The sequence below is a fragment of the Zingiber officinale genome, chromosome 3B, assembly GCF_018446385.1.
Source record: "Zingiber officinale cultivar Zhangliang chromosome 3B, Zo_v1.1, whole genome shotgun sequence".
In the NCBI taxonomy this organism is placed as follows: Eukaryota; Viridiplantae; Streptophyta; class Magnoliopsida; order Zingiberales; family Zingiberaceae; genus Zingiber; species Zingiber officinale.
This window is the reverse complement of record NC_055991.1, coordinates 71713247-71737444: the sequence shown is the minus strand read 5'-3', so window position 1 is coordinate 71737444 and position 24198 is coordinate 71713247. Positions and strand designations below refer to the sequence as shown.

The 24198-nt window shown below is 39.7% G+C and overlaps 1 protein-coding gene across 1 annotated transcript in view; it reads right to left on the bottom strand.

Moving 5' to 3' along the window:
• Nucleotides 1-22528, bottom strand: part of LOC122054931 (putative protein FAM47C) — a 192033-nt gene extending 169505 nt beyond the window's left edge. Inside the window, exons 1-3 of the mRNA XM_042616343.1 lie at nt 22508-22528; nt 21850-22389; nt 17972-18123 (exon numbers count right to left, since the gene is read on the bottom strand). Coding sequence (XP_042472277.1) covers nt 17972-18123; nt 21850-22389; nt 22508-22528 — 713 coding nt within the window. The remainder of the gene's footprint in view (nt 1-17971; nt 18124-21849; nt 22390-22507) is intronic.
• Nucleotides 22529-24198: the final 1670 nt, after the last annotated feature.

Below are 24198 nucleotides of genomic sequence, written 5' to 3'. Positions count from 1 at the left end.
GTCCCAGTAGCCCCAGTAGCAGGGGCTAAGAGAGAAGCTTACCTTATCCAGTGGCAGAGAATTAAGCCCGAGAACTTCTCAGGCACCAGCGAACCATGGGATGCTCAGGCATGGTTTAAAACACTGGAAAGCACGATGGAGCTTCTAGATTGGCCAGAGCACGAAAAGGTGAAGTGTGCCTCCTTCTGTTTAACAGGAGACACACGCATGTGGTGGGAGCGGATTAAACCGAAGTGGCCAGTAAACCAGATGACATGGGCCAACTTCGAGAAAGAATTCTTCGAGGAATTCTTTCACATGCAAGTCACGAACCGACACTATGACGAGTTTACAGAGTTTCGTCAGGGCAACCTATCAGTTCAGGAGGCCGTGAAGAAATTCAACAGGTTGGCCCGTCTGTGTCCAGAACTAGTCAGCTCAGAGAAGGAACGAGTACGCTTGATGCTGAAGATGCTCAGACCAGAGATCGCAATGAATGTGGCTGGTGGTGTTCATAGGCCACAAACCACAGAGGAGCTGGTGAGTAGTGCTCTGATCACCGAGCACTATCAGCACAGCATCACCCAGCAGAAGCAGGTTTCCACAGAACCCAAGGGACAAGCTGGCTCAGGTACTCAGCAGAAACAACAAGGGCATAGCTCCAACTGGAAGGGGAAACGCAAGGCAAGCAGTGACCCAAAAGGAGGACCAGCTGGAAAACATTCCAGACATCCCAAGTGTGCTACTTGTGGGAAACATCATCCAGGAGTTTGCCGCAAGGGTACGCGAGGTTGTTTTGAATGTGGACAGGAAGGGCACATGGCTAAGCAAAGGAACAAGAACGATCTTCCTCTCACCGATACAAGATGGAGCTCAACCAGCCCCATACACCGATGTATGTGTCTTAGATGGTCCATGATCACCGTGCATTAGAAGCCCCCACACTACCACGAATGCCGTGATTTTCTCACCGACTGAGAGGACGAGCAAATGCCTCGGCGGTTGTCACAGTCGATCAAGATTTTTCAACATAATGCAACCGTTTTATTCGACATCGGGCAACCCACTCTTATGTATCCGTGGCATTTGCCGAGAAACTAGCAACACCTCCAAGTACTTAATAGTCGGTTCGACAACGCTACCCTCGTGAGACATTATGGCGTCTACGACCGCTCAGTAAGGCATCACCATTATAGCGCATGGAGCTTTTGGTGATCCGATAGTGCTAGAAATGACCGACTACGATGTCATCTTTGGAATGGATTTTCTTATCGATACGGCGCTTCTATAGAGTGCCGTAAACAAAAGTCATATTCCAACCTGAAGGAGTACAGTTTGAGTACAGGGAAGCCAAAGAGGAAAGCCGAAGTTTCTCTGAAAGCACAAAAACTATTGGATTCAGGATGCATGGGATTTTTAGCAAATGTAGTCAACACCAGCCAGGACAAGAACCAACAGCTATCCGAGTTCGAGTCGTTTGTGACTACCCAGCAGTCTTCCCTGAAGAGCTACCAGGCTAACGCCAGACAGGGAGATTGAATTTGAGATAGAGCTCATTCCCGGCACAAATCCAATTTCCAAGGCACCGTATCGCATGGCTCCAGCAGAATGAAGGAACTTCATGAGCAATTACAGGAGCTTCTTGACAAGGGTTTCATACGCCCTAGTCACTCACCATGGGGAGCACCCGTGTTGTTCGTGAAGAAGAAGGATGGAAGCATGCGCTATGCATAGACTACCGTGCTTTGAAACAGTCACAATTAAAAACAGTACCCTCTTCCCGGGATAGATGACCTGCTTGACCAGCTAAAGGGAGCACAGTGTTCTCTAAAATCGACCTCAGATCGGATATCACCAGGTTAAAGTGAAGGAAGGTGATATACCTAAAACACCTTCAGGACTAGATACGGACATTATGAGTTCGTAGTCATGCCTTTCGGCGTGACAAATGCCCCACTACATTCATGGACCTCATGAATAGAGTATTCAGAGAATACTTAGACAAGTTTGTTATCGTGTTCATCGATGACATTCTTATCTATTCAGCACTCAGGAGGACCATGCAGAGCATCTCAAGACAGTTTTGCAGATCCTTCAACAGAACCAGTTGTACGCCAAATTCACGAAATGTGAATTTTGGCTAGACCAGTAGCCTTTCTAGGTCACATCATCTCCAAGGATGGTGTTATGGTAGATCCCAAGATAGAAGCGGTAAATAATCGAAGAGACCCAGAACGTCTGAAATCAAGCTCGGGATTGGCGTGCTACTACAGAAATTCAGAGGACTTCTCCAGATAGCCTCCCCCACCTCTCACCAGAAGAACAAGAAATTTCAAGGATGAGGATCATGAAAAATTTCAAATAACTAAACGGAGATTGACCAAAGGTGCTCTATTTTAGCTATACCGAAAACATGCATAACTTCGACATCTACGACGCCTAAATTGGGATTAGGAGCGATACTGAGCAGGGCAAGGTGATCGCCTATGCCTCCAGACAACTCAAGGATTATGAGAGGAACTATCCTACTCACGACCTTGAGCTTGCAGCAGTGGTGTTCGCTCTCAAGATTTGGAGACATTATCTGTACGGAGCTCAGTGCAGAGTGTATACAGATCATCAAAGTCTGAAGTATTTCTTTACTCAGAAGGATCTGAATATGCGACAGCGCAGATGGTTAGAACTGGTCAAAGATTATGACATAGATATCCTCTACCATCCAGGGAAAGCTAAAAGGTAGCAGACGCACTCAGCAGGAAGTCTAGTGCTACCTTATTATCTTTAGCAGCTATGTCACCACCCCTGAGGAAGGAGATTACAACTTTTAGTCTCGAAATTATAGTCGGGCAGCTTTCCACAATGTCCTTAGCATCTACCTTGCTTGATGATATCCAGACAGCTCAGGAGCAGGATCCTGAAATCCAGAAAATCAAGCAAGGGTTAGCGTAATCGAAAGTGGAGAGTTGAGTGTCCGCCGCTGGGGTAGTGTCTTGTGGTGATGACTTTGTGTTCCGCATCGAGGAACTACGAAAGCGATTCTAGACGAGGCTCACAGGACTTATGCGATGCATCCCGGTTCCACCAAAATGTATCGGGATCTAAAGAAACGATTTTGGTGGCCTGGATGAAGCGAGATATCGCCAGACACGCCGTCTGCCTAACTCGTCAAAGGGTTAAGGCGTAACATCACGACTGTGAGGAGTTCGCACCGATCCAGATTCCGTAATGGAAGTGGGAGGATATCTCTATGGACTTCATAGTGGGTTACCAGAACCACGAATGGTTTTGATGCCATTTGGGTAATAGTCGACAGTTGACTAAATCACCCACTTCTTAGCTATCCGAATATCCTATTCCATGGAGCAACTAGCTCAGTTGTATCTCAAGGAGATAGTCAGCTGCATGGAGTCCCACGAACCATTATATCGCAGACAAGAGATTTACATCACACTTCCGAAGTGTGCCACCATGGGCACCCGCTAAAATTCAAAGATGCCTTCCATCCTCGATGATGGTCGACGGAGCGAGTGAATCGTGCATCAAGATATGCCCGAGCTTGTGCCCTAGATTTCAAGGAAGTTGGTGCAAATATCCGAGTCTAGCGGAATTTGCATACAACAACAGTTATCATGCCACTATCGGCATGGCACCTTATGAGGCACTCTATGGGCGAGTGCAGATCACCAATGGTATGAGAGTGGTGAATGTAGGAGCTAGAGCTTGCATGATCTAGTAGTAGATACCACAGCCGCCATACAACAGATTCGCCAGAGGATAGAGACAACACAGAGCCGTCGAAGAGCTATGCCGATACACGACGCAGACCCCTAGAGTTTTCGGTTGGGGATACAGTTTTCCTCGAGTAGCTCCCATGAAGGTCATGCGTTTCGGAAGAAGGGCAAGCTAGCTCCCAGATATGTGAGACCATACCTTATCACGAAGAGAGTGGGCAAGGTAGCATATGAGCTAGAGCTACCTCAGAGATGTCAGATCCACAACGATTTCATGTTTCCATGTCAAGAAGCATATTCCGACGCCACCGGTGATTGAGCCCCAGTACAGTCCGTGATGATCTCAAGATGACAATGGCCTATTCGGATAATAGACCGAGCAAGAAAGAAATTACGAACAAGGAAGTACCATTAGTTAAAGTCACCGGCAAAATCACACAGCAGAGGCGACTTGGGAGACAGAGGCCAGCATGAGATGTATACCCAGACTGTTTTAAGTTCTGGGACTAACTTTTATAAGGTATGGGATTGTAAAGTGAAAAATTCCCAAATTTATTTTAGAATTATTCTATGATTTTTCTGGAATTATTAGATATTTTTCCGGAATTTTCCGAGTAGCGGGAGTAGCAAAAACAAATAGGTCGCAAAATAGCTTAGGCGGGAATCGAACCCGAGACCTATGGTGTAAGGGATAATGTTAGTAACCAGTTGAACCCAGCAGGGCCGTGCTGAAAGGAAGGAGAACCAAATATATTTATATTAGAGTTGGGTTCATTAAACCACTTAATATAAATAATAAACTTAAGTGGGGTTTGGTTTATTTTGGTTCGGCACCTCTTCACCTCACGCGACTTTCTCTTCCAAAACCTCACCGCCGCCTCTCCCTTCTTCTCCTCTTCCTCACGCACGGCACACCAAGGCAAGGGTCCATAGGATCATCTTCCGGCGACGACTCCAACACGAAAGGGGTTCTTCTCCGCGAGAGGAACGCGAAGACGTAAGCGGTTCGTCGAGCGGACAGTTTTCCGGAAACACCTAGCGAATAGAATCGTAAGAAAACCTTACGATTGAGGTAAGAAACCCCTCACCTGTAGTATAATTGCTCTCGCTTGTTAGTTTTGGCGTTAGTTCAGTAATTTTATAGTTTTCAGTTTTAGGGCATGCTTTTAGTGCACACCAAGCATTCGGTAGAATGCCCAGTTCAGAAGGATGTACCAATAGGCGTCCTAACAGCATATAAAATGTAATAGAAACATTTTATTCAGTTTATTATTAGTTATTACAGCTATATGGATCAGATATCCATTGGGTGGGCTCCCACAGTAGCCTCTAGGTTCAGATAACCTAGCTCTAGGTTCAGATAACCTAGAACAGCAAAGTAAAATAAAACAGTATTCAGTATTTTACTTTTATTCAGTTGGCACTGTACTTGGATCAGATATCCATGGGCTGGACTCCCACAGTCGTCCCTAGGTTCAGATAACCTAGTAACCCTGCTGGATTCGGAACTTGCAATCCCGGGTCTCGTAGGGATGCGCGCACAGTAAGTACAGTTGCCAGGGCCCCAGCAGCATGTTTAGTATTTTCATCTATTATATGTATAGTTTTCAAATTTGAAACCCGTGATGAGAACACTAATTTAGCTTTCAGTTCAGTTCAGGTTCAGTTTACATGATTTGAGTTCATGTACAGATTTAGACATATGCATGACTAGTTCAGTTTCATGCTCAGTTTATATGTTATGCCATGTTTCAGTTCCAGTTTATGCTTTGTTTGATATGCCATGCCATGCTTGCATGTTCAGTATGTTTTTCAAACAACATGATTTAAAATCATATTCGCATCGTATGCATGATTTAGTGAGGTAGATGGTTTCTTACTAAGCTTTAAGCTTATAGGTACTACTTTTCTTATACTGCAGATACAGGTAAAAGAAAAGTGGACTAGCGGAGGCTGGAGGGCGATGCTACGATGATGTGTGTGTGCAAGGGGTCTGGAATAAAGATCCTTGGGATCTACACGCTTTTATTTCAGTTTTAGTACTTAACATGTCTAGTTTTATGAATTAGTCTTGTTACAGCTTAGTAAACTATATCTTGTTTAGTCATCATGTTTAGAATATTAGTACTTACATGCTGGAATGTATTTCCATTGTTTTAGAACTGTTGTGTAATGTTTTGGCACGCCAAAGTGCTGAAATCAGAACTCTCGAGTGAAATCAGACACTGATCGGTCTCCAGACCGATCAGGGTCTGAGCTGCCCCACTGGATCGGTCAGCCGACCGATCCAGCGAGATACAGTATGCTACTGTATCTTCCTGGATCGGTCAGCCGACCGACCCAGGCACGAACAGAGAGTTGGCAAGGGTTATGGATCGGTCAGCCGACCGATCCAGAGGCGAACAGAAGCATAGAAAGTGTACTGATCGGTCTACTGACCGATCAGGGTACTCCTGGATCGGTCTGTAGACCGATCCAGCTGCGTACAGAACGCAGCAGAAGCACGGAGGCTCACTGATCGGTCTCCCGATCGATCAGGGTGTTCCTGGATCGGTCGGTAGACCGATCCAGATGCGTACAGAAGCGAGGTAAGCTTGTGGATCGGTCAGCCGACCGATCCAGAGGGTGCCACCGTGCCAGTATCAGCTGGAACGATCTGTGAATCGTTCCGACGCCTCAATCGACTCACGGATCGGTTGAAATGTCTGATTACAGCTAGCAGGACATCCAAGAGGCATAGATTGTCTCTCCTAGCATGTGTACAACACTCAGGTACTCTTAGAATGTCAGGTTAAGACTTTACAGTAATTAGTTTAGCAAATTTCAAATTTGCTCAGTTTTCCGCACAGTAGTTTCAGTAGTTAATGTAGCGATCTGGCTCACAGCCTAGTACCCAGGAGTTGGGTCGTTACAGCTGCGCCTCTGGTCCTCCAATAGCACCACACTTCGCAAGGATACGATCCGTGACAAAAATAGAATTTTACATATATCGATCCTATATTCCACAAAGGAATGTACATGTAATCTAGATTGAAATAAAAATATAAAATCCTAATAACTAATACATCTCCTACTGTATTTAATATTACAATCATGTACATACAATAAAATACCCTTGACATGTCCAAGGGTCCAATCACACACAATATCTATATGACATAATAGTTGGAGACTGCAACCACAAAGTTAGCACATCCTACTATTATCTTGCCTAAATTATGTATGACATGTGCATAATCTATTTGAAAACCAAACACACAGAGGCAAACCCTAGCTCTGATACCAATTGTTGGTTAATCCTAGGAAGATCAAACCGGTTCCACTGTACAAAAATTTTGTACAAGTGTCGAACCATTCCTAAATAACCTATTGTGTTCTTTAGAAGTTAAATTAGGAATCGCAAACGGAACTTAACATTATTGATTCCAAATTTAACTTATCAGTTCTTAATGGTTTAGACTTAGATCACAAGCGGAACTTAACACTATTGATCCAAATCCAACCTATGTTACAAAGTTAATTAAATATTTATTTCTAAAATCGACTCCCAGGACAAACATGGAGAGGCACTAGGCCTTCTTGGGTATGGGATCATCCACCACTGCCTCGACAAAGCCTTTAATAGAAATTCAATATTTAATTTTCTAAAATAACATTAGGTTTAACCAAAAAGAACAATCGAATCATAAATTCGAAAAATAAAACAAAAGCACAAATTCGAAACTCTAGAATCATATGCCTCTTGTGTTTGGTATTTCCAAAAATAACTATACAAAGAAAACTAGTATGATGCAGAAAACAATTACTAGTTATACCTTTCTTTGTAAGCAAATAACCTCTTGATCTGCTACCGTATTCCTCTTCTTATCTCAGACGTTGTGTAGCAATGATCTACTGAGATGAGAACCACTAAAGCTCCTTCTTCTCCTTGCAAGATTCGGCCACCATAAGTACTCCAAGAATAGATGTGGTTCGGCCACCACCACCAAGCTCCAAGGGATGCTTCCTTTCTCTCCTTCTTCTCCAAGCTAGAATCCGACCACCTTCAAGCTCCATGAGATTATAAGGTCCGGCCAATGAAGAAGAAAGAAAAGGAAGAAGGAAAAACAATATGACCAGCCACCACCAAGGAGGAAAAGAGAGGAAGAAAAATAGAATAGAGTCATTCTCTTTGAAAGCACCTCTACCCCCTCTTTTATAATCCTTGGTCTTGGCAAATAAGGAAATTTAAATAAAAACTTCCTTAATTCCTTTTCCATGAAAAAGAAAATTTAATTAATTAAAAATCAATTTCCTTTTCTCACATAACATGGCCGGCCACCTATATTTCCTTCAAGGAAAGTTTTTATTCACAAGAATTAAAACTTCCTAATTTGTTTCAGGAAATTTTTTAATAAAAATTTCTCTAATAATTTTTCCCTTCAAGGTGGATTATAAAAAAAAATTATAAATTAAAATCTTTCTTTTAAACATGTGGATGATTTCCAGAAAGGAAAGTTATCTCTAAAATTAAAATCTCCTTTCAATCTACAAATAAGGAAAGATATTTATCTTTTCTTAATCTTTTGTAGAAAGGAAATATTTAATTTTTAAACTCTCTTTTAAATCATGAACATGGTTACAAAAAAGGAAAGTTTTCTTAAAATTGAAATCCACCTTTCAATCTACAAATAAGGAAAGATTTCAAATCTTTTCTTAATCTTTTGTAGAAAGCTATAAAAGGAAATATTTAAATTTTAAACTCTCTTTTAAAACCATGTTATCCACATAATAAAAAATTTAAATAAAATCCCTTTTATATTATATGTGGTCGGCCACACCTAGCTTGGACTCTAAGCTAGGGTCGGCCACTAATCTTGGCTCAATCCTTAGGTCTTGGCCAGCCCTAGCTTGGGTTCCAAGCTAGCTTGGGTTCCAAGCTAGCTTGGTCGGCCACCAAAGAGTAGGTAAGAAGGTGGGTATAGGTGGGTATAATTCTCTATATACAAGAGGCTACGATAGGGACCGAGAGGAGGAATTGGTTTTGGTCTCCCGATGAAAATAAGCTTCCCGTGTTCGCCCCGAACACACAACTTAATTTCATCAATAATAATTCATACCACTAAAGAATTATTATTAAACTACCGCTCCAATCCCAAATTACATTTTGGGCTCCTTCTTATTATGAGTGTGTAAGTCTCCCTATGTTTAAGATGTCGAATGTCCACTAATTAAATGAGTTACTGACAACTCACTTAATTAATATCTTAGTCCAAGAGTAGTATCACTCAACCTCATCATCATGTCGGACTAAGTCCACCTGCAGGGTTTAACATGACAATCCTTATGAGTTCCTCTTGGGGTCATTCTCAACCTAGATTACTAGGACACAGTTTCCTTCTATAATCAACAACACACACTATAAGTAATATTATTTCCCAACTTATCGGGCTTATTGATTTATCGAGCTAAATCTCACCCATTGATAAGTCAAAGAAATAAATACTGAATATATGTATTTGTTATTATATTAGGATTAAGAGCACACACTTCCATAATAACTAAGGTCTAGTTCTTTTATCAAGTCAATTTAAAAAGACCTTACCTAAAATGGTCCTACTCAATACACTTAGAGTGTACTTATGTAATTTATTAGTCAAGATAAACTAATCCCTAATCACACTACGACTTTACCGATGGTTTGTTCCTTTCCATCTTAGTCGTGAGCAACTGTTTATAATTTATAAAGAACTGATAATTTGATCTTCTGTGCGTGACACCACACACCATGTTATCTACGATATAAATTCATTGAACAACTACACTTAACATAAATGTAGATATTTTTGACCAATGTGATTCTTTATTTCAAAATAAATATTTACAAAAGCTAGGCTTTTAGTATACATTCCAACAATATTTTTATTGGTGAGCGATAAGTTGGAACCATCTCTGAAATAAAGTCAAGAGATGCTACTTTTCTTGAAACTAAGTTCCCAACACGAGGTGAAGTTGATAAGGCAATTCCTCTATATGAGATAGAGGAGGAGGATAATGTTCCTTTATCAACAAATCAGGAGATGCCTGAATCTAGTCAACCTAGTGGGAGTAATTTGCCACTAAATGAGTCAGTTTCTCAACAGTTTAACCTATAAAGGAGTAATCATCAGATTATTTCTCAAAAAAGGTTTGATATTGAGAATGACGCATTGATGATTCTCCTAGTTGACGATGAGGAACCTCAAATAGTTGAGGAAGCTTTGAGAAGTTCAGTAAGAGAAAAATGGAAAATTACAATGGATGAAGAGATGGAGTAAATAAGAAAGAATAATGTTTGGGATTTAGTCGATCTTCCTCAAGGGCGAAGGGCTATTGGGAATAAGTGAATTCTCAAAGTAAAGAGGAAAGTAGATGGATCAATTAATCGATAAAAAGCTTGATTAGTTACAAAAGGATATACCCAAATGGAAGGTATTGATTTTGAAGAAACATTCTCCTTAGTTATGAAGTTTGTGTCAATACGTGTCATTCTAGCTATAGTAGCACAATTTGACATGGAATTACATCAAATAGATGTAAAAACGGACTTCCTTAATGGTAATCTTGATGAAGAAATTTATATGGTACAACAAGAAGGTTACATTGATGAAGGCCATGAGAATAGAGTATGTAGACTTAAGAAGTCTATATATGGACTAAAGCAAGCGTCAAGACAATGGAACATAATATTTAATGAAGTCATTTTGTCTTATGATTTTGAAATGATCAACGAGGATCATTGTGTTTACCTTATAAAGGAAAAAAGGAAAATTTGTCATTTTATCATTGTATGTTGATGATATGCTAATAGCTGGAAGTGACATAAAGTGTGTGATAGAAGTCAAATCCTGGCTTTCATCACAATTTGACATAATAGATATAGGAGAAGTAGAGTACATCTTAGGAGTGAAGATCATTAGAGATCGATCAAAAAGGCTTTTGGATTTGTCTCAAGAAGCTTATATTACTAAGATGCTATAATACTTCAATATGTCAGATTGCAATATTGAACAGACGCCTATAGCGAGAGGTACTATTTTGAGCAAAAGTATGTATCACAAGACTCTTGAGGAAATAGCCGAAATGAAGAAAAAACTATATGCCAGTGCTATTGGTAGTTTAATGTACACTATGTTGTGTACTCATCCTGATATAAGCTATGTTGTTGGCTTAGTTAGTCGTTTCCAGTCAAACCCAGGATTGAGACATTGGAAAGCAGTAAAGAGGATATTCAGATATCTCAAAAGAACAGCAGATTAATAACTCTATTTCCAAGGATCATATATGTGCCTGAGTGGCTATACAGATACAGATTGGACAGGGGAGAAAATCCACATATAGCTATACCTTCTTGCTGAATGGTGGTGTCATCTCATGGAATAGCAAGAAGCAGGCTTGTGTAGCCTTGTCGATAATGGAAGCTAAGTATGTGGCTTGTGCAGTGACTGTGCAAGAGGTTGTCTGGCTAAGAAGGTTCATGAAGCATCTGAAAATTACTGAGGACAATAGGAGTCCTATTACAGTGTAGTGTGACAGTCAACCTGTAATAGCTTTTTCCAAGGATCTCAAATATCACAGTAAAGGAAATCATATAGAAATTAGGTATACTTTTGTAAGGGATATTGTTGATAAGAAAAGATAATTCTTGAGTATATTGTTACACGAAATATGCTTGTTGATCCTTTTACTAAGCCATTGACTAAAGATTCATTTCATAGACATGTGAAGTCTTTGGGACTTCGAAAATGTAACTTATTGTAAAGATATTTTGATAAATGAAAAATATCATGATCTATTCAGTGTATATGTCTTTGTTACATTCGAATAAAAATCTCGATAAGCATGTTGGCAGATTGAGATTGATCCACTCATATGGGCAATCATCTCTATTTGTTAAGTATAAATAGAGGTAAGACCATTGCTTATGAGATAACTTATGTAGCTATGAATAGAGATATACCCATAAGTTAAGGTCACCTTGATAATTGTGTCAAGATGAGATCATTTATGTAATGATTCGAGTAAATGCACCCACCATTTACTAAATCTACTTAAAGCTAGATTGGAATTCATATGTTGAATTCAAGATTAGACATTAGGTGTGTCTAGATCGAAATCTGTATGATGTTAAATTTTGAAAAAAAAACATGCGGTATTTTTAGTAAAGAGAATCGTAGCATGTGATGCATACCACATGTGCTATGGTGACAAGAAAGGTAGTAGGAAAATGAATCTCTGCTTCTCTACTATGTGAGACCCTTGAGATTATTAACTCAATTTTACCCTAAGTGACTATTTAGCTATCTACTTGAAGTTCTGATTAGTGTCTACTACTTTAGTATGTTTCTTATTGGCTATGAGTGATTCGGTCTATGGAATATAACTATGAAAGCGACTGATTAGAATGAATAGATTCTAGCTAAAAAGGAAGATTAAGATTGATTTACATCTGTGATATTTATTCACTGGTCCCAGTTACATTTTTAGTTCAGTACATAAAATATAATTGTGAATAATTTGTTTAATTGGAGATGTTGAACATGCTCTTGACATAATAGTCATTATGAGAGATTAGAGATGTTCATATTGATGTAAATAATTTAATCTGGGGTAAAGGTAAGTCATTGATATCTCTGATTCGTTCTAAAGAGTAGTTATGTAAAGTGTAACAATCTTCTTAGTAATAAATGCTCAGTGTGCTTACTATCGCATGAATCATTTTTCCTAATGTATGGAATGGATGTTCTTAGTTGGTCTTTGTGACTAATTAATTTTTTACTCTGGTCTTCGTGACTTGATCGTCAAATAGTCTATGTGACTTATTTGATCTTTGTGACAAATTAATATTTGGCTTTGGCATTGTGACATGATCACCTTGTAGTCTATGTGACTGATATGGTCTATGTGACCAGATAATCTTTTTGGATTGACTTGGATGAGTGGGAGATGTTGTGGGAGATGTTGGATGTTGCATCAATTTCAACATTAGGAAGTTGAAGGAGTGCCCATTCAACTTCATCTTCCTCCAATGAATGACATTAAATCATTGGTTTGTAACCGATGTTTGCTTCTTATATAATGAAGCGTCCAAGAGCAATTCAGAGGAGTGAGGGGATCAAGATGATCTGGGGCAAAGAGAAGAATAGTCGAGCAGGAGAGGTTTTGGTTCGTGGATCTTGAGAAGAATTTTTTCGAATTCAGTTTCATGATCGCTCTTCTGACGACAAGCGATGACCGGTGACCAAGTTCGTCTCAGGATATTACTATGAGTTATTACTATTTTTATTTTGTGTTTAATTCATACTGTCAAAAAGACAACACTTTAGAGTTTAGAGTTATCAATGTACTAGTGCTTTTCATTTCTTTTCAGTGGGCTGCTCTTAAAGTTGTAAAAACCCTCTACTGTTCTACATGTGCCAAATGGGATAAGCTTGTTGGATTTTATCTAGCTATTTATTGACTTACATGTTAATGTTGTTAATGTTATTGGTAACAAGCAGATTTATCTTATTATGGGACAAATGATCTAATTAAGGTTAATTGTAGGGTTGTGTTATTGGATGTATATATGAGTTCGTTGTTATATGTAAGGCATGGTCCCATAGGATAGAGCATCATGAGATCTCCTAACTTTCTATTGGTGAGGAGAGTACAAAATTGTGACCTTAATTCCTACTGCAGGTCTATCTCCTATTCTTTTTCTCCCATAGGATCACTGAATTTCACGGGCAATATTTAGAGATGATAGCAATTTCACTGCATTTAAGTCATATTTATTGAGTTAGGTAAAGTTTAAGAATTCATGTTTAGAAATCAGAGCTGCCCCCCACAGTTTTTCTCCCGTGCGCACGAAACAACACGAGATGGTCGTGCCACATTCGTCGTTCCACGGGTAACTCTTCCTACAACAACACAGGTTGCTTGTGCCTAACCTCAATGGATTGCTTCAGATCGGTTAGATCAGGAGTCAAAAGTGTAACTAAGCCCCGTCTGACTAACGATAAAAAATGATAATTTTAATTAGTCTCATTGATTATTTCTAGGGTGATCGATTCGGTCCCACGAAAATTTTTCATCGATCATCAAGATAAATCGGGAAGCGCACGCGGTGACCAGCCTAGAAGTCCAGTATTTTTTTAGTTATATCATTTATTTGGAGAAAAAATTTCTATAATTATATCGTAGTTGGATGTCTGAGTGATAATCTAAATGTCCTACTATAATACCATGATCCGGGATTAAAAAGAAATAACTGAATCGTATTTGATTTGACGAGTCATTATCCGATTCGATTTCAAAGGAACCTAGCAGCTAAATAGTAGAAACAAAAGAGCCCCACCTGCTGGGTCCTGAGCCACATTGGCTCGATAAGTACAGACAAGCTTCAGCATGTTCTTTCTTGAACTTGATGCCATTCAAATCAAATGGGGAATCTTTATTCTCTATTTGTCGAAAAGAAGTGTTTTGGAGTGTGGATTCCATGGCCCACTTAGTCCCCATCACTCTCCCACTTGCCCCCCTGTTTGGATACGGGCGATCAAGATCGATCGATAGGGATTCAATCAATCAGTCGAATTGGGACTCAAGGGTACTCAAGATGGAGGAAATCAAATTTATCAAGTTGAGTCAATTCTTTTTGTTTCTTTTGAAGCCCTACCTCTAAAGTAGGAGGCCTGAACTTAGACACACCTTCTCCCAAACTTTGCACTTAGCGATCTTTGTCTGGTGTGATGGAGGGTGGGGGTGCTGTACGAGTTAGCATGTGATGGTGGGCTCTCAATTGTTGCTTAGTTCCGCGACTAAATCCAACTTAGTGTTTTGGTGGTATCCATATCCATCTAGTTTAGATCTCTCATTGTTATTGATATTGTTGTTTGTCGATATTTATTCGCTTCCCATAATGTATTCTTATGGAGGTGGATCAGAGTTAAAAATCACTTGCATAGAATGATTATGAATGTGGATTGCCGGATTCATCTTCTAATTATTGTAATGTATCAATATGATATAACAATTGGTTTGAAGTTAGATCGATCAATCAAAATATATATATATATATATATATATAAAAATTAGGTTCAAAATGTTAAAATTTAGGAGTTGAGTTATAATGAGTTTTAGTCAATAAGATTTTCCTCTAGGGTTCAGACTTCCCTCTTAGGTTATAGTGTTTAATATTAAAAATTTTACATACTCACGGGGTAATATTATATGTATTTAGGGTTTAAGATTTTAGAATTTAGGGGATGAGTTATAATGGATTTAAGTTAATAAGATTTTTCATCTTAGGTTCAAATTTTTCTCTTGGGTTATAGTGTTTAAGATTAAAAATTTTAATACTCACGGAGTATAGTTTTCCATTTTAAGGAAATGTTGATTTTTTTAAAAAAAAAAATTGAATTCAATCACTATAATGCACACACGCGCATAATGTACAGTATGCAGCAGAGTATATATATGTGTGTGTGTATGTGTGTGTTAAAGGCAGACCCAGTTATGACACGGAAGTCAAAATCAAGATAAGTGACGGTCAAGTCAAGGGGAGGTGATAGCCAACGTGTCACTCTCCATGAGACTTTGGTATTGGTCGAGCGCTAAGGCCTTCATAATGAGGACGACTAGCCTAAAAGTCTATCGGACTTAGGGAACATAGCGTCTCATTCTTGTATTGAGACATCTTTTATATCTGAGCAGTCTATATTCGATTAAGTTTAAGGGCTATCTAACTTATCAAAGACTCGATCGGTCATAAGTCCAACAGGTTCCCAATCAATATGAACCTTTTAGCATATGATTGGTTGACCGCATTATTGATCAACTTAATGGGTTTTCTCACATGTCAATCTTCCTTCATAAAGTCGGTCGATAACAACTCTGGTTAGATTTACACAGCTTAGTATGCCCATCTATTATACATATAGAAAAGCAGTTCCCCTTATAAACTCGACCGAATTTATAGATCTCAAGTTCTCGCTTCAAAGGCGAGTCTTCTCTCATATGAACAATCGGCTTAAAGTATTAATCAAATCTCTAACAGTTCCCCATTCCTTAAAGGTAAGTATCCCAATATTGTTGGATCGATGAGTTTCGCTAGAGGGGGGATGAATAGCGATTTAAAACTTTCGGTGTATAGAGTAGGCAGCGAAAAAATGAAAACACAATGCTAACAAGGTCGTTTTACTTGGTTCGGAGCCTTTGTTGACTCCTACTCCAAGGTCTGCACTCGTTGAGTGTTTTCATTGGGCAATCACTAATAATTCGAAAGGTTTTTACAAATGCAGTACAGGAATTATTTAGTAAAAGAAAAGAACCCGACAATAAGAGAATAAGACATAAACAAAACTTGTCGGAGAGCCTTTGCAGCGTCGCAGGAGCACAGAAGCGTAGATCGTGAGTTATTCCTTTGCTTCAGCCTTCACCCTCCTTATATAGGACGTTCGGGGCGCCCAGATCCCTCAGGGCGCCCTGAATGTGACGTAGTCGAGCCAGTCAGCGATCTCCACGTGGCGAAGCGACGAAATAGATAAAAGTTGCCTCCGGGCGCCCGGATCCCTTCCAGGCGCCCGGACCCTTGTTTTCTACAATCTCCTTCCTGCAAGAAAACGTTAGTCCGAGGCAAGTATAAATCATATCCTGCAAAACAGAATGTTAGCACAATTTATAGATAAGCAGAATAGTAATTAGATTCCATCTCCTTGAGACCGGAATCTAGTCACGATCTCGACTTAGATATCCGAAATGGATCTAAGTTGGATTGAAGCCTAATGTTCCCTTCTCGGGAACGCATCCTCACAGTCACTCCCCTCCATTGACTTACCTTCACTTACCTGTCAGACGTTCGGTCAGCCCTTAGACCCGTCTGGGCTTCGTGCCAGCTATCCGGTCAGCCCGTCGACCTAGCTGGACTTTGTGCCAAACGTCTGGTCAGCCCATCAACCCGTTTGGACTTCGTGCTAGCTATCTAGTCAGCCCGTCGACCTAGCTGGGCTTCATGCCAGACATCAGGTCATCCCGTCGACCTGTCTGGGATTCTCTTACACACTCGGTCAGAGTGTTAGATAACAACGAAACTAACTTAACCTATTTTGTCATTCATCAAAACTTGAGTTAGACCATTAGTGCTAACCGCACCAATAATCTCCTCCTTTTTGATGTAATGATAATCTGGTTAAGTTAGTGAAAAACATATGCAAGTAAGAGCAAGCATTTATAAGGTTGTTAAGTTAGCTTGTTTTAAATGTTGTTCTTTGTTGTTTAACTAACTTAAACCACCTAACCCTCCCCCTTTGGCATTCATCAAAAATCAACATAGAATAAATTATAATTAAAATTGCAAGGAAGTCTAGAAATATAAGTCAGATTAACTTGGGGGAGTTTTAGCTAGAAGAATAACTTTTTATTTTAAGCTTTTATCTTTTATCTTTTTTCAAAAAGTAGTTAACTTTAGAAAAATGACTTAAAAATAATTAACTTTAAAATTTGTAATTTTAACTTAATTTTTTAAAATAAGTTTTGTAAATTGAAAACATAATTTTCAAATATAGCATTTTTACAAAACAAAAAAAGATTATTAGGGTTAAGTCCAATTTTCAAATCAAGTTTTCAAAACTAAATATGATTTTATTTCTCAAGACTTAGTTTGTAAAATCCAACTAAGTAAAATCTATTTTCAAACCTAAGTTTGTAATCTCCAGTTTTTAAAATAAATTTCCAAAAAAATATGTTTTTAAAAGCCAAGTAGAATATAATTTTCAAAATGAAGTATGAAAAATCTAAGTTACAACCCCTAATAAAGTTTATTTTTCAAAATCAACTTTTAAAACCTAAGTTTGGAAGGTTTAAATTTCAAAATTAAGTTTAAAAAGTATGAGTTTCAAAATTAAGTTTGAAAAGTTTAGAGTTCGAAAATAAAATCAATTTCCAAACCTAAGTTTAAAGCAATCCAGTTAAGGAGATCTAACTTTCAACACTAAATTTGAAAAATCCAAACACACTTTTAAAACACTTAGGCTACGTTTGGTTGGGTGTAATGTAATGTAACTTGTAATGTAATTAAATTTGTAATGTAATGTAATGTAATCTTGATTACATTACTACGTTTGGTAATGTAATGTATGTAATCTTTGATTACAAGGGTGATTACATTCTTTTGTTTGGTGTCTATTATTTTTTATAAGCAATGTAATTCGTAATATTATTAAATGACAAAAATATCTTGCGACCTCTACCGACGACCGACGCACCTCTGCCGGAGCTTGCAGCAACCAGTGGTCGCCGCTGTTAGCCTCCTCCACCGGCCGCCGCCATCGGCAACCGCTGACCGTTGCCGGTCGGGCGACAACGACAACCGTCGGCGGCGGCGGCCAGAGGTGGCTGGCGGCGGCGATGAGGGGTGCTGTAACACCCACAGAATTATAAGATAAGTATATGGGTGTTATTTGCTTTAGAGCATACAAGTAAGAAGAATCAAAAGAAAAAGAAATAAGAGAAATAAAAAGAAGAGGTGAAGGTTTGAACCTTGAACCTCTCACAAAGAATAGAAATAAAATTATGTATGATAACCACTAGGATAATGAACAACATATGAATGGAAAATGATGGGAATGGTAGTTAAAAGTGAGGATATAATTAAGTGAGGGAACAAGAGAAAATCAAGTAGCTTTCTTCCTCTTGTTTACCTCTTGGTTAAGGAAAAGGAGTAAGCAAAAGACAAGTTGTCTTTTCTATTTTTCTCCTTGTTTTCGTGGGGATTAAGAGAGTGAGAATAAGGAGAATTAAGGGAGATGAATGAGGACATATTCTCATTAGAAAAGTATATACATGAATTAAGGAGAAAGGGAAGCAAAGTTCATATTTGTTTCTTCCACCCACTTAGCATAAAAAGGAAAGAAAGAAAAGGGTTTCATTTTCTTTCTTCTTCCTCACCATTGCCGAAACTAGAGTCCTTCTTCCTCATCACCACAAGCCAAGTTTAGGTTTTCTCCCTAAGAGAAAACTAAATTACAAGAAGGAGCCTTCAAGGTGTACCCTTCCAAACAAGAGAAACCAAAAGGAGCTCTCTTCTTCCTCTTCACCAAGGGTACCATTTCCTTAAGGATTTACAAGTGAACACTAGGTAAGCTTCCCCTCACCTGTGGTACAATAGCTCATATGTTTTTCCATGAAGATAGATTGCTAAAAAAAAAAGAAACCTAGGGTTGCTTTATGGAACTTTCGGCCAAGACAAAAGGAAGAGGCTAAGAAATTTTAACTAGATGTGCTTATTAATTTTTCCTTATGACATGTATCTTATGTAGGAGGTTAATCTAATGTTTTCATACTAGAATGATTAATTAGAACCTAGATCCATGAACCTTAGACTCTCGGCCAAGCATGAACAAGAGGTCTAGGTAAGGTAAAGACTCAAACTAAACATGCTCCCTTGTTCTTGTGTTATGTACCCTATGATAATGTTGTTGTTAACTTTTCCTCTTACTTGTATGTTGATGGAAACTCCATTTTATGCTCATGAATATTCGGCCATGGAAGAATAAAAGGCCTAGGAGAGTTTTAAACCTAAAACTAAGCATGCTATGATTTTTCCTAAGACAAGATATGAAGCTAAGATGTTATGCCATGATTGTATGTTGGTTTTGAATTCTATTTCATGCTTGTAAAGATTCGGCCATGTTGAGATTTGAGGCCTAGGAAAAGTTTAAACCAAGTCTAAGATGCTCATGACCTTCTTGATGAAATGTTATGAAACTAGTTTGATGTTCCTATGGTTGCTTATTACATAGAAATTTGGCTACATGTAACTTTCGGCCACACTAAGTTTTAGGGCTAGGATGCTTAGATTTTTAAACTAAGTTTACTCATGTTGTTTCTTGTAATGATGCCATGAAAATTGTGTAAGGTTTCCATGCTTTTAAGCCACATGAAAAATAATTCCATGCTCACATGTTTCGGCCACCATGGGTTTAAAGGCCTAGGAAAACTTAGAACCCAACTTAGATATGCTCATGATGGTTCTTGTGATAAATGCTATGAAATGTAGTTGTGGTTTCCTTGCTCTTATGCCACTAGAAACCTAGTTTCCATGCTCACATGTTTCGGCCACCATGGGTTTAAAGGCCTAGGAAATTTAGAACACAACTTAGATATGCTCATGATGTTTCTTGTGATAAATGTTATGAAATGTAGTTGTGTTTTCCTTGCTCTTATGCCACTAGAAACCTAGTTCCATGCTCACATGTTTCGGCCACCATGGGTTTAAAGGCCTAGGAAATTTAGAACACAACTTAGATATGCTCATGATGTTTCTTGTGATAAATGCTATGAAATGTAGTTGTGGTTTCCTTGCTCTTATACCACTAGAAACCTAGTTTCCATGTTCAATATGTTTCGGCCACCTTGAGTTAATGGGTTTAGGAAGTTTAGAACTTGAACCAAATATGCTTATGATGTTCCTCATGAAATGTGTAGGATATTGGCTTAAGGTTCAACATTTTCATGCTACATGTAACCTAGAATAAGGCCATGCTAGGGTTCGGCCATGATAAGGTTAGAAGCTTAGGGAACTTAGAACCCAAATTAAACATGCTCAAGTTGCTCCTTATGAAATATGATGTGATATGAGTTTAGGTTTACATGTTTGCATGTTGCTTAGAACTTGATTGCTCTTCATGAAGGTTTCGGCCATGAAAGAATTAGGAACCTAGGAGAGCTTAAAAATTTAGGTTAACATGCTTATGATCTTTCTTATGATAGAATATGAAGTTATCATAAATTTCTTATGTTTGTATGTTGTTTAGAATTCATGTCCCTACTCTTGACTTTCGGCCATAAAAGGTTTAGTGACCTAGTTGTGCCTCACATGCTATGTTATGAAATAAGAGATGTTATTTAAATGATTCCATGTATAATCTGTCTTTGTATGATGAGTGATATGTTCATTATGTATGCTTATGACCCATGCATGTGCTATGTGCCCAATTATGCATGTTTTATGATATGATAAATGATATGTCCATTATGTACGTTTATGATCCATGCATGTGCTGTGTGCCCAAATATGCATGCCTTATGATGTGATAAATGACATGTTCATTATGTATGCTTATGATCCATGCATGTGCTGTGTGCCCAAATATGCATGTTTTATGATATGTTAAGAAATATGATATGCATGAAATGATTAGAACTATGATATGTATGACATGCTACTTTACTTTATGTATGGCTTGTACCAAAGGTGGGCTCCATAAACGCCCCGGGGTCGATGGACTAAGAAACGGGCCTCGTTAGGGATGGGCTCCTAAGTGCCCCTAGGTTGATGAACTAAGAAACGGGCCTAGTATGTATGCCTTGTAGGGTTCAAGACTTGCTACCTTGGACCTACATAGGACACGCGCATTTATGTATGTGGTACAAGCCGGGGCCCTAATCATGTTGAGATTATGTTTAAGTATGTATACTATAAGTTTTCAAAAGACATGTTGCATATGTTTCATGATACATGATTAGGAATTTACCTTGTTTATAAGTTATGATTATGTCATGATATTTATGATGATGTTATGCTATATCAGGACACATTTGATGATCATGTTATATTATGCCATGATACCTTATGATAGTTATGTTACGATATGCCATGATAGGTTGCTTGATATGATAGATTTGTTTCCATGCATTTTGACTTATGATTTTGATATGCTATGCGATTTTTGTGAGTAGGAAAGGAACTTACTGAGCCATGAGTGCTCACAGCTTACTTTCTTGTACAACAGATAAAGGCAAGGAATGGATGTACTAGGGGAGCGGTAGGAGGGGCTAGAAGGATGTGTGTGGAAGTGGTTGGCTAAATGGAAAGACCTGCTTTTGTTTAATAAGAAATATGTCATGTTATGTTATTACATTATGACTCCATGACATTAGTTATGTGTTAAGTATTATGATTCAAAAAAAAAATTCATGTTAAGTATGCTATGTGGTTTATATGTCCATGGTGATTTAAAAGTAAGGAAAAGTTTTAAATTCTCTAAGTAAGACTTCCGCTATACTAAGTATGTATGTATGTTCGAGTAACCCCCCCCCCCACCCCCGTCGCCTTAGCAGGAGGGGCGAGGCGGGGCGTTACAGGTGCGGTGGTCGCCGGGGGGCGGCGGTGGTCGCGGCGGTCAGCGGTGGTCGCGGGCGGCGGGGCTGGGCGGTAGTGGTCGCGGGCGGCGGTGGTCGCCAACGGTGGTCGCCGGCGGCGGCCGGCTGTGGTCACCGGTGGTCGCTGACGGTGGTCACCGGCGACGGCCGACGGTGGTCTCCAGCAACGGCCGACGGTGGTCGCCGGTAACGGCCGACGGTGGTCGCCGGTAACGGCCGACGGTGGTCGCCGGCAACGATCTACGGTGGTCGCCGGCGGTGGTCGCTGGCGAAGGCCGACGGTGGTCGCCAGCGGTGGTTGCTGGCGGCGGTGGTCGCCGGCGGCCGGCGGTGGTCGCCGGCGGCCGGCGGTGGTCGCCGGCGACCGGCGGTGGTGGTGGTGGCGGCGGCCGCGGTGGTCACCGGCGGCCGACGGTGGTCGCCGACCGCCGGTGGTGGTGGCGGCGGCCGCGGTGGTCACCGGCGGCCGACGGTGGTCGTCGACCGCCGGCGGTGGTCGACGGCGGCCGACAGTGGTCGCCTACGGCCGGCGGTGGTCGACGACGGTCAACATTTTAATTTTGGTTAAATGGTGACCTCGTAATGTAATCAGATTATATAGTATTTGTTTTGTAATCCAGATTACAAAACTTCACTACCTTTTGTAATCCAGAGTGCATTACATTATAAGTTTAAAATTAAACCAAATAAAATAATCAACCTTGTAATGTAATCATGATTACATTACAAGGCAGATTACACCCTAGCTACCAAACGTAGCCTTAGTTAGTGTTAAACTAATTTTTAACAGAGATATTTTTTAAAAATTAATTTTAGAATAAGTATAAAAATAATTAATCCTCCCCTTGAACCTAACATTGCAAAAACTGTCTAACCAGTTTAGGTACTTACTGACTATTAGAGAATAGCAGCTTTCACTTGGTTAGTCAGGTTAAGTCTAATTGTAATCAATTAGTGTTTAACTGAATAACTTAACCTGATTAATGTCTATTTTTTATTTAACGCCCAGACTCATGTCGATGTACTGAAATAAGCATCTTAAGTCCAGGCAATTTACCTATGTATCTCACCTCTTTCTATGTTCGGCAATCACAAACAAGGGAATCCTAGGGTGTTGGTGAGATGCTCAAGTACTAGCCCTAAGTGAACATGCTTTCTAAGGAATTGTTCTAGTTTAAGGCTAAAACTGATTTAAAATTCTATAAATGGAAGATTTTACAAAGAAAAAAAATTTTATCCTAGAATTTGAAAATGTAGGTGCAGTGGAGGCCGGCAAGAGGGGGTGAATTGCTGAAATCAAAAATAAACTATACCCTCCTCGTGCTTTCAACTCAATTAGTGCAATAGTAAATAAAGCAGTAAAGTAATAAAGCAGTAAACAGAAAAGAAACAGGGATTTAACCTAGTTACAACCAAGGAGGTTATTAATCTAGGGCAATGAGAAGCGCACTAAAAAGAATCTCCTTTACTGAAGGCGAAGAAGCCTTTTACACTTTGGAAGCTTAGAACTATTGCTAGGAATGGCTACACGATTGATTGCTTGAGTTGTTGATTATTTCCTAGCTCCAGGAGCCTTTATATAGGTCCTGGAAATCCTATCCCGAGGGTCTAAGGCGCCTTCAACAAGGTTTAAGGCGCCTCCAGCTCGATCAACGGATAAAACTTTATCCGCTGCGCAAACGGTCTGTGTGACCAGGCTTAAGGCGCCTTCAAGCTGAAGGCACCTTCAAGGCAGCTTGAAGGCGCCTTGAGCTGTTTATCCAGCACAGCTTCTTTTCCAGCTCTTTTGCGTTGGCTTCCTATGCTCCGTTCTTTTGGGTGATTGCGGCCAACCGGAATAGGGCTCACCCGAACCCAATTCCCTGCCTTCTCCTCAAGCAGCCTTCCGTCCCGGCTTAATGTCCCTCGAACACCGCGCACGCTCTTCACGCCCACCGGAGTACTCTTCCGCAGCTCTCTCGTCCTTCGGACGCACCGAGCCCGTCAGCTCCTTTCCCGTGTCGTCCTTCTCACTAGCTACGTCTTCCGCTCGACTTCCTGTGCTCCTAAGCTCCTGCACACTCAGACACAAGGATCAAACACAACAGGACCTAACCAACTTGGTTGATCATATCAAAACACCCACGGGGACCAACAATCTCCCCCTTTTTGATGTACATCAACCCAAGTTCAAGTCAGGGAAAAAATAGACACAAAAAGTAATTTTAAAAAAAAATTACTAAACTAGCATGTTAAGCATAAGTTTTGCAATAAATAAAATTGTAACACATTTTAGAAAAATATTAAAATTTTAAACTTTCTTACTCCCCCTTAACTTGTAACCTTTCTC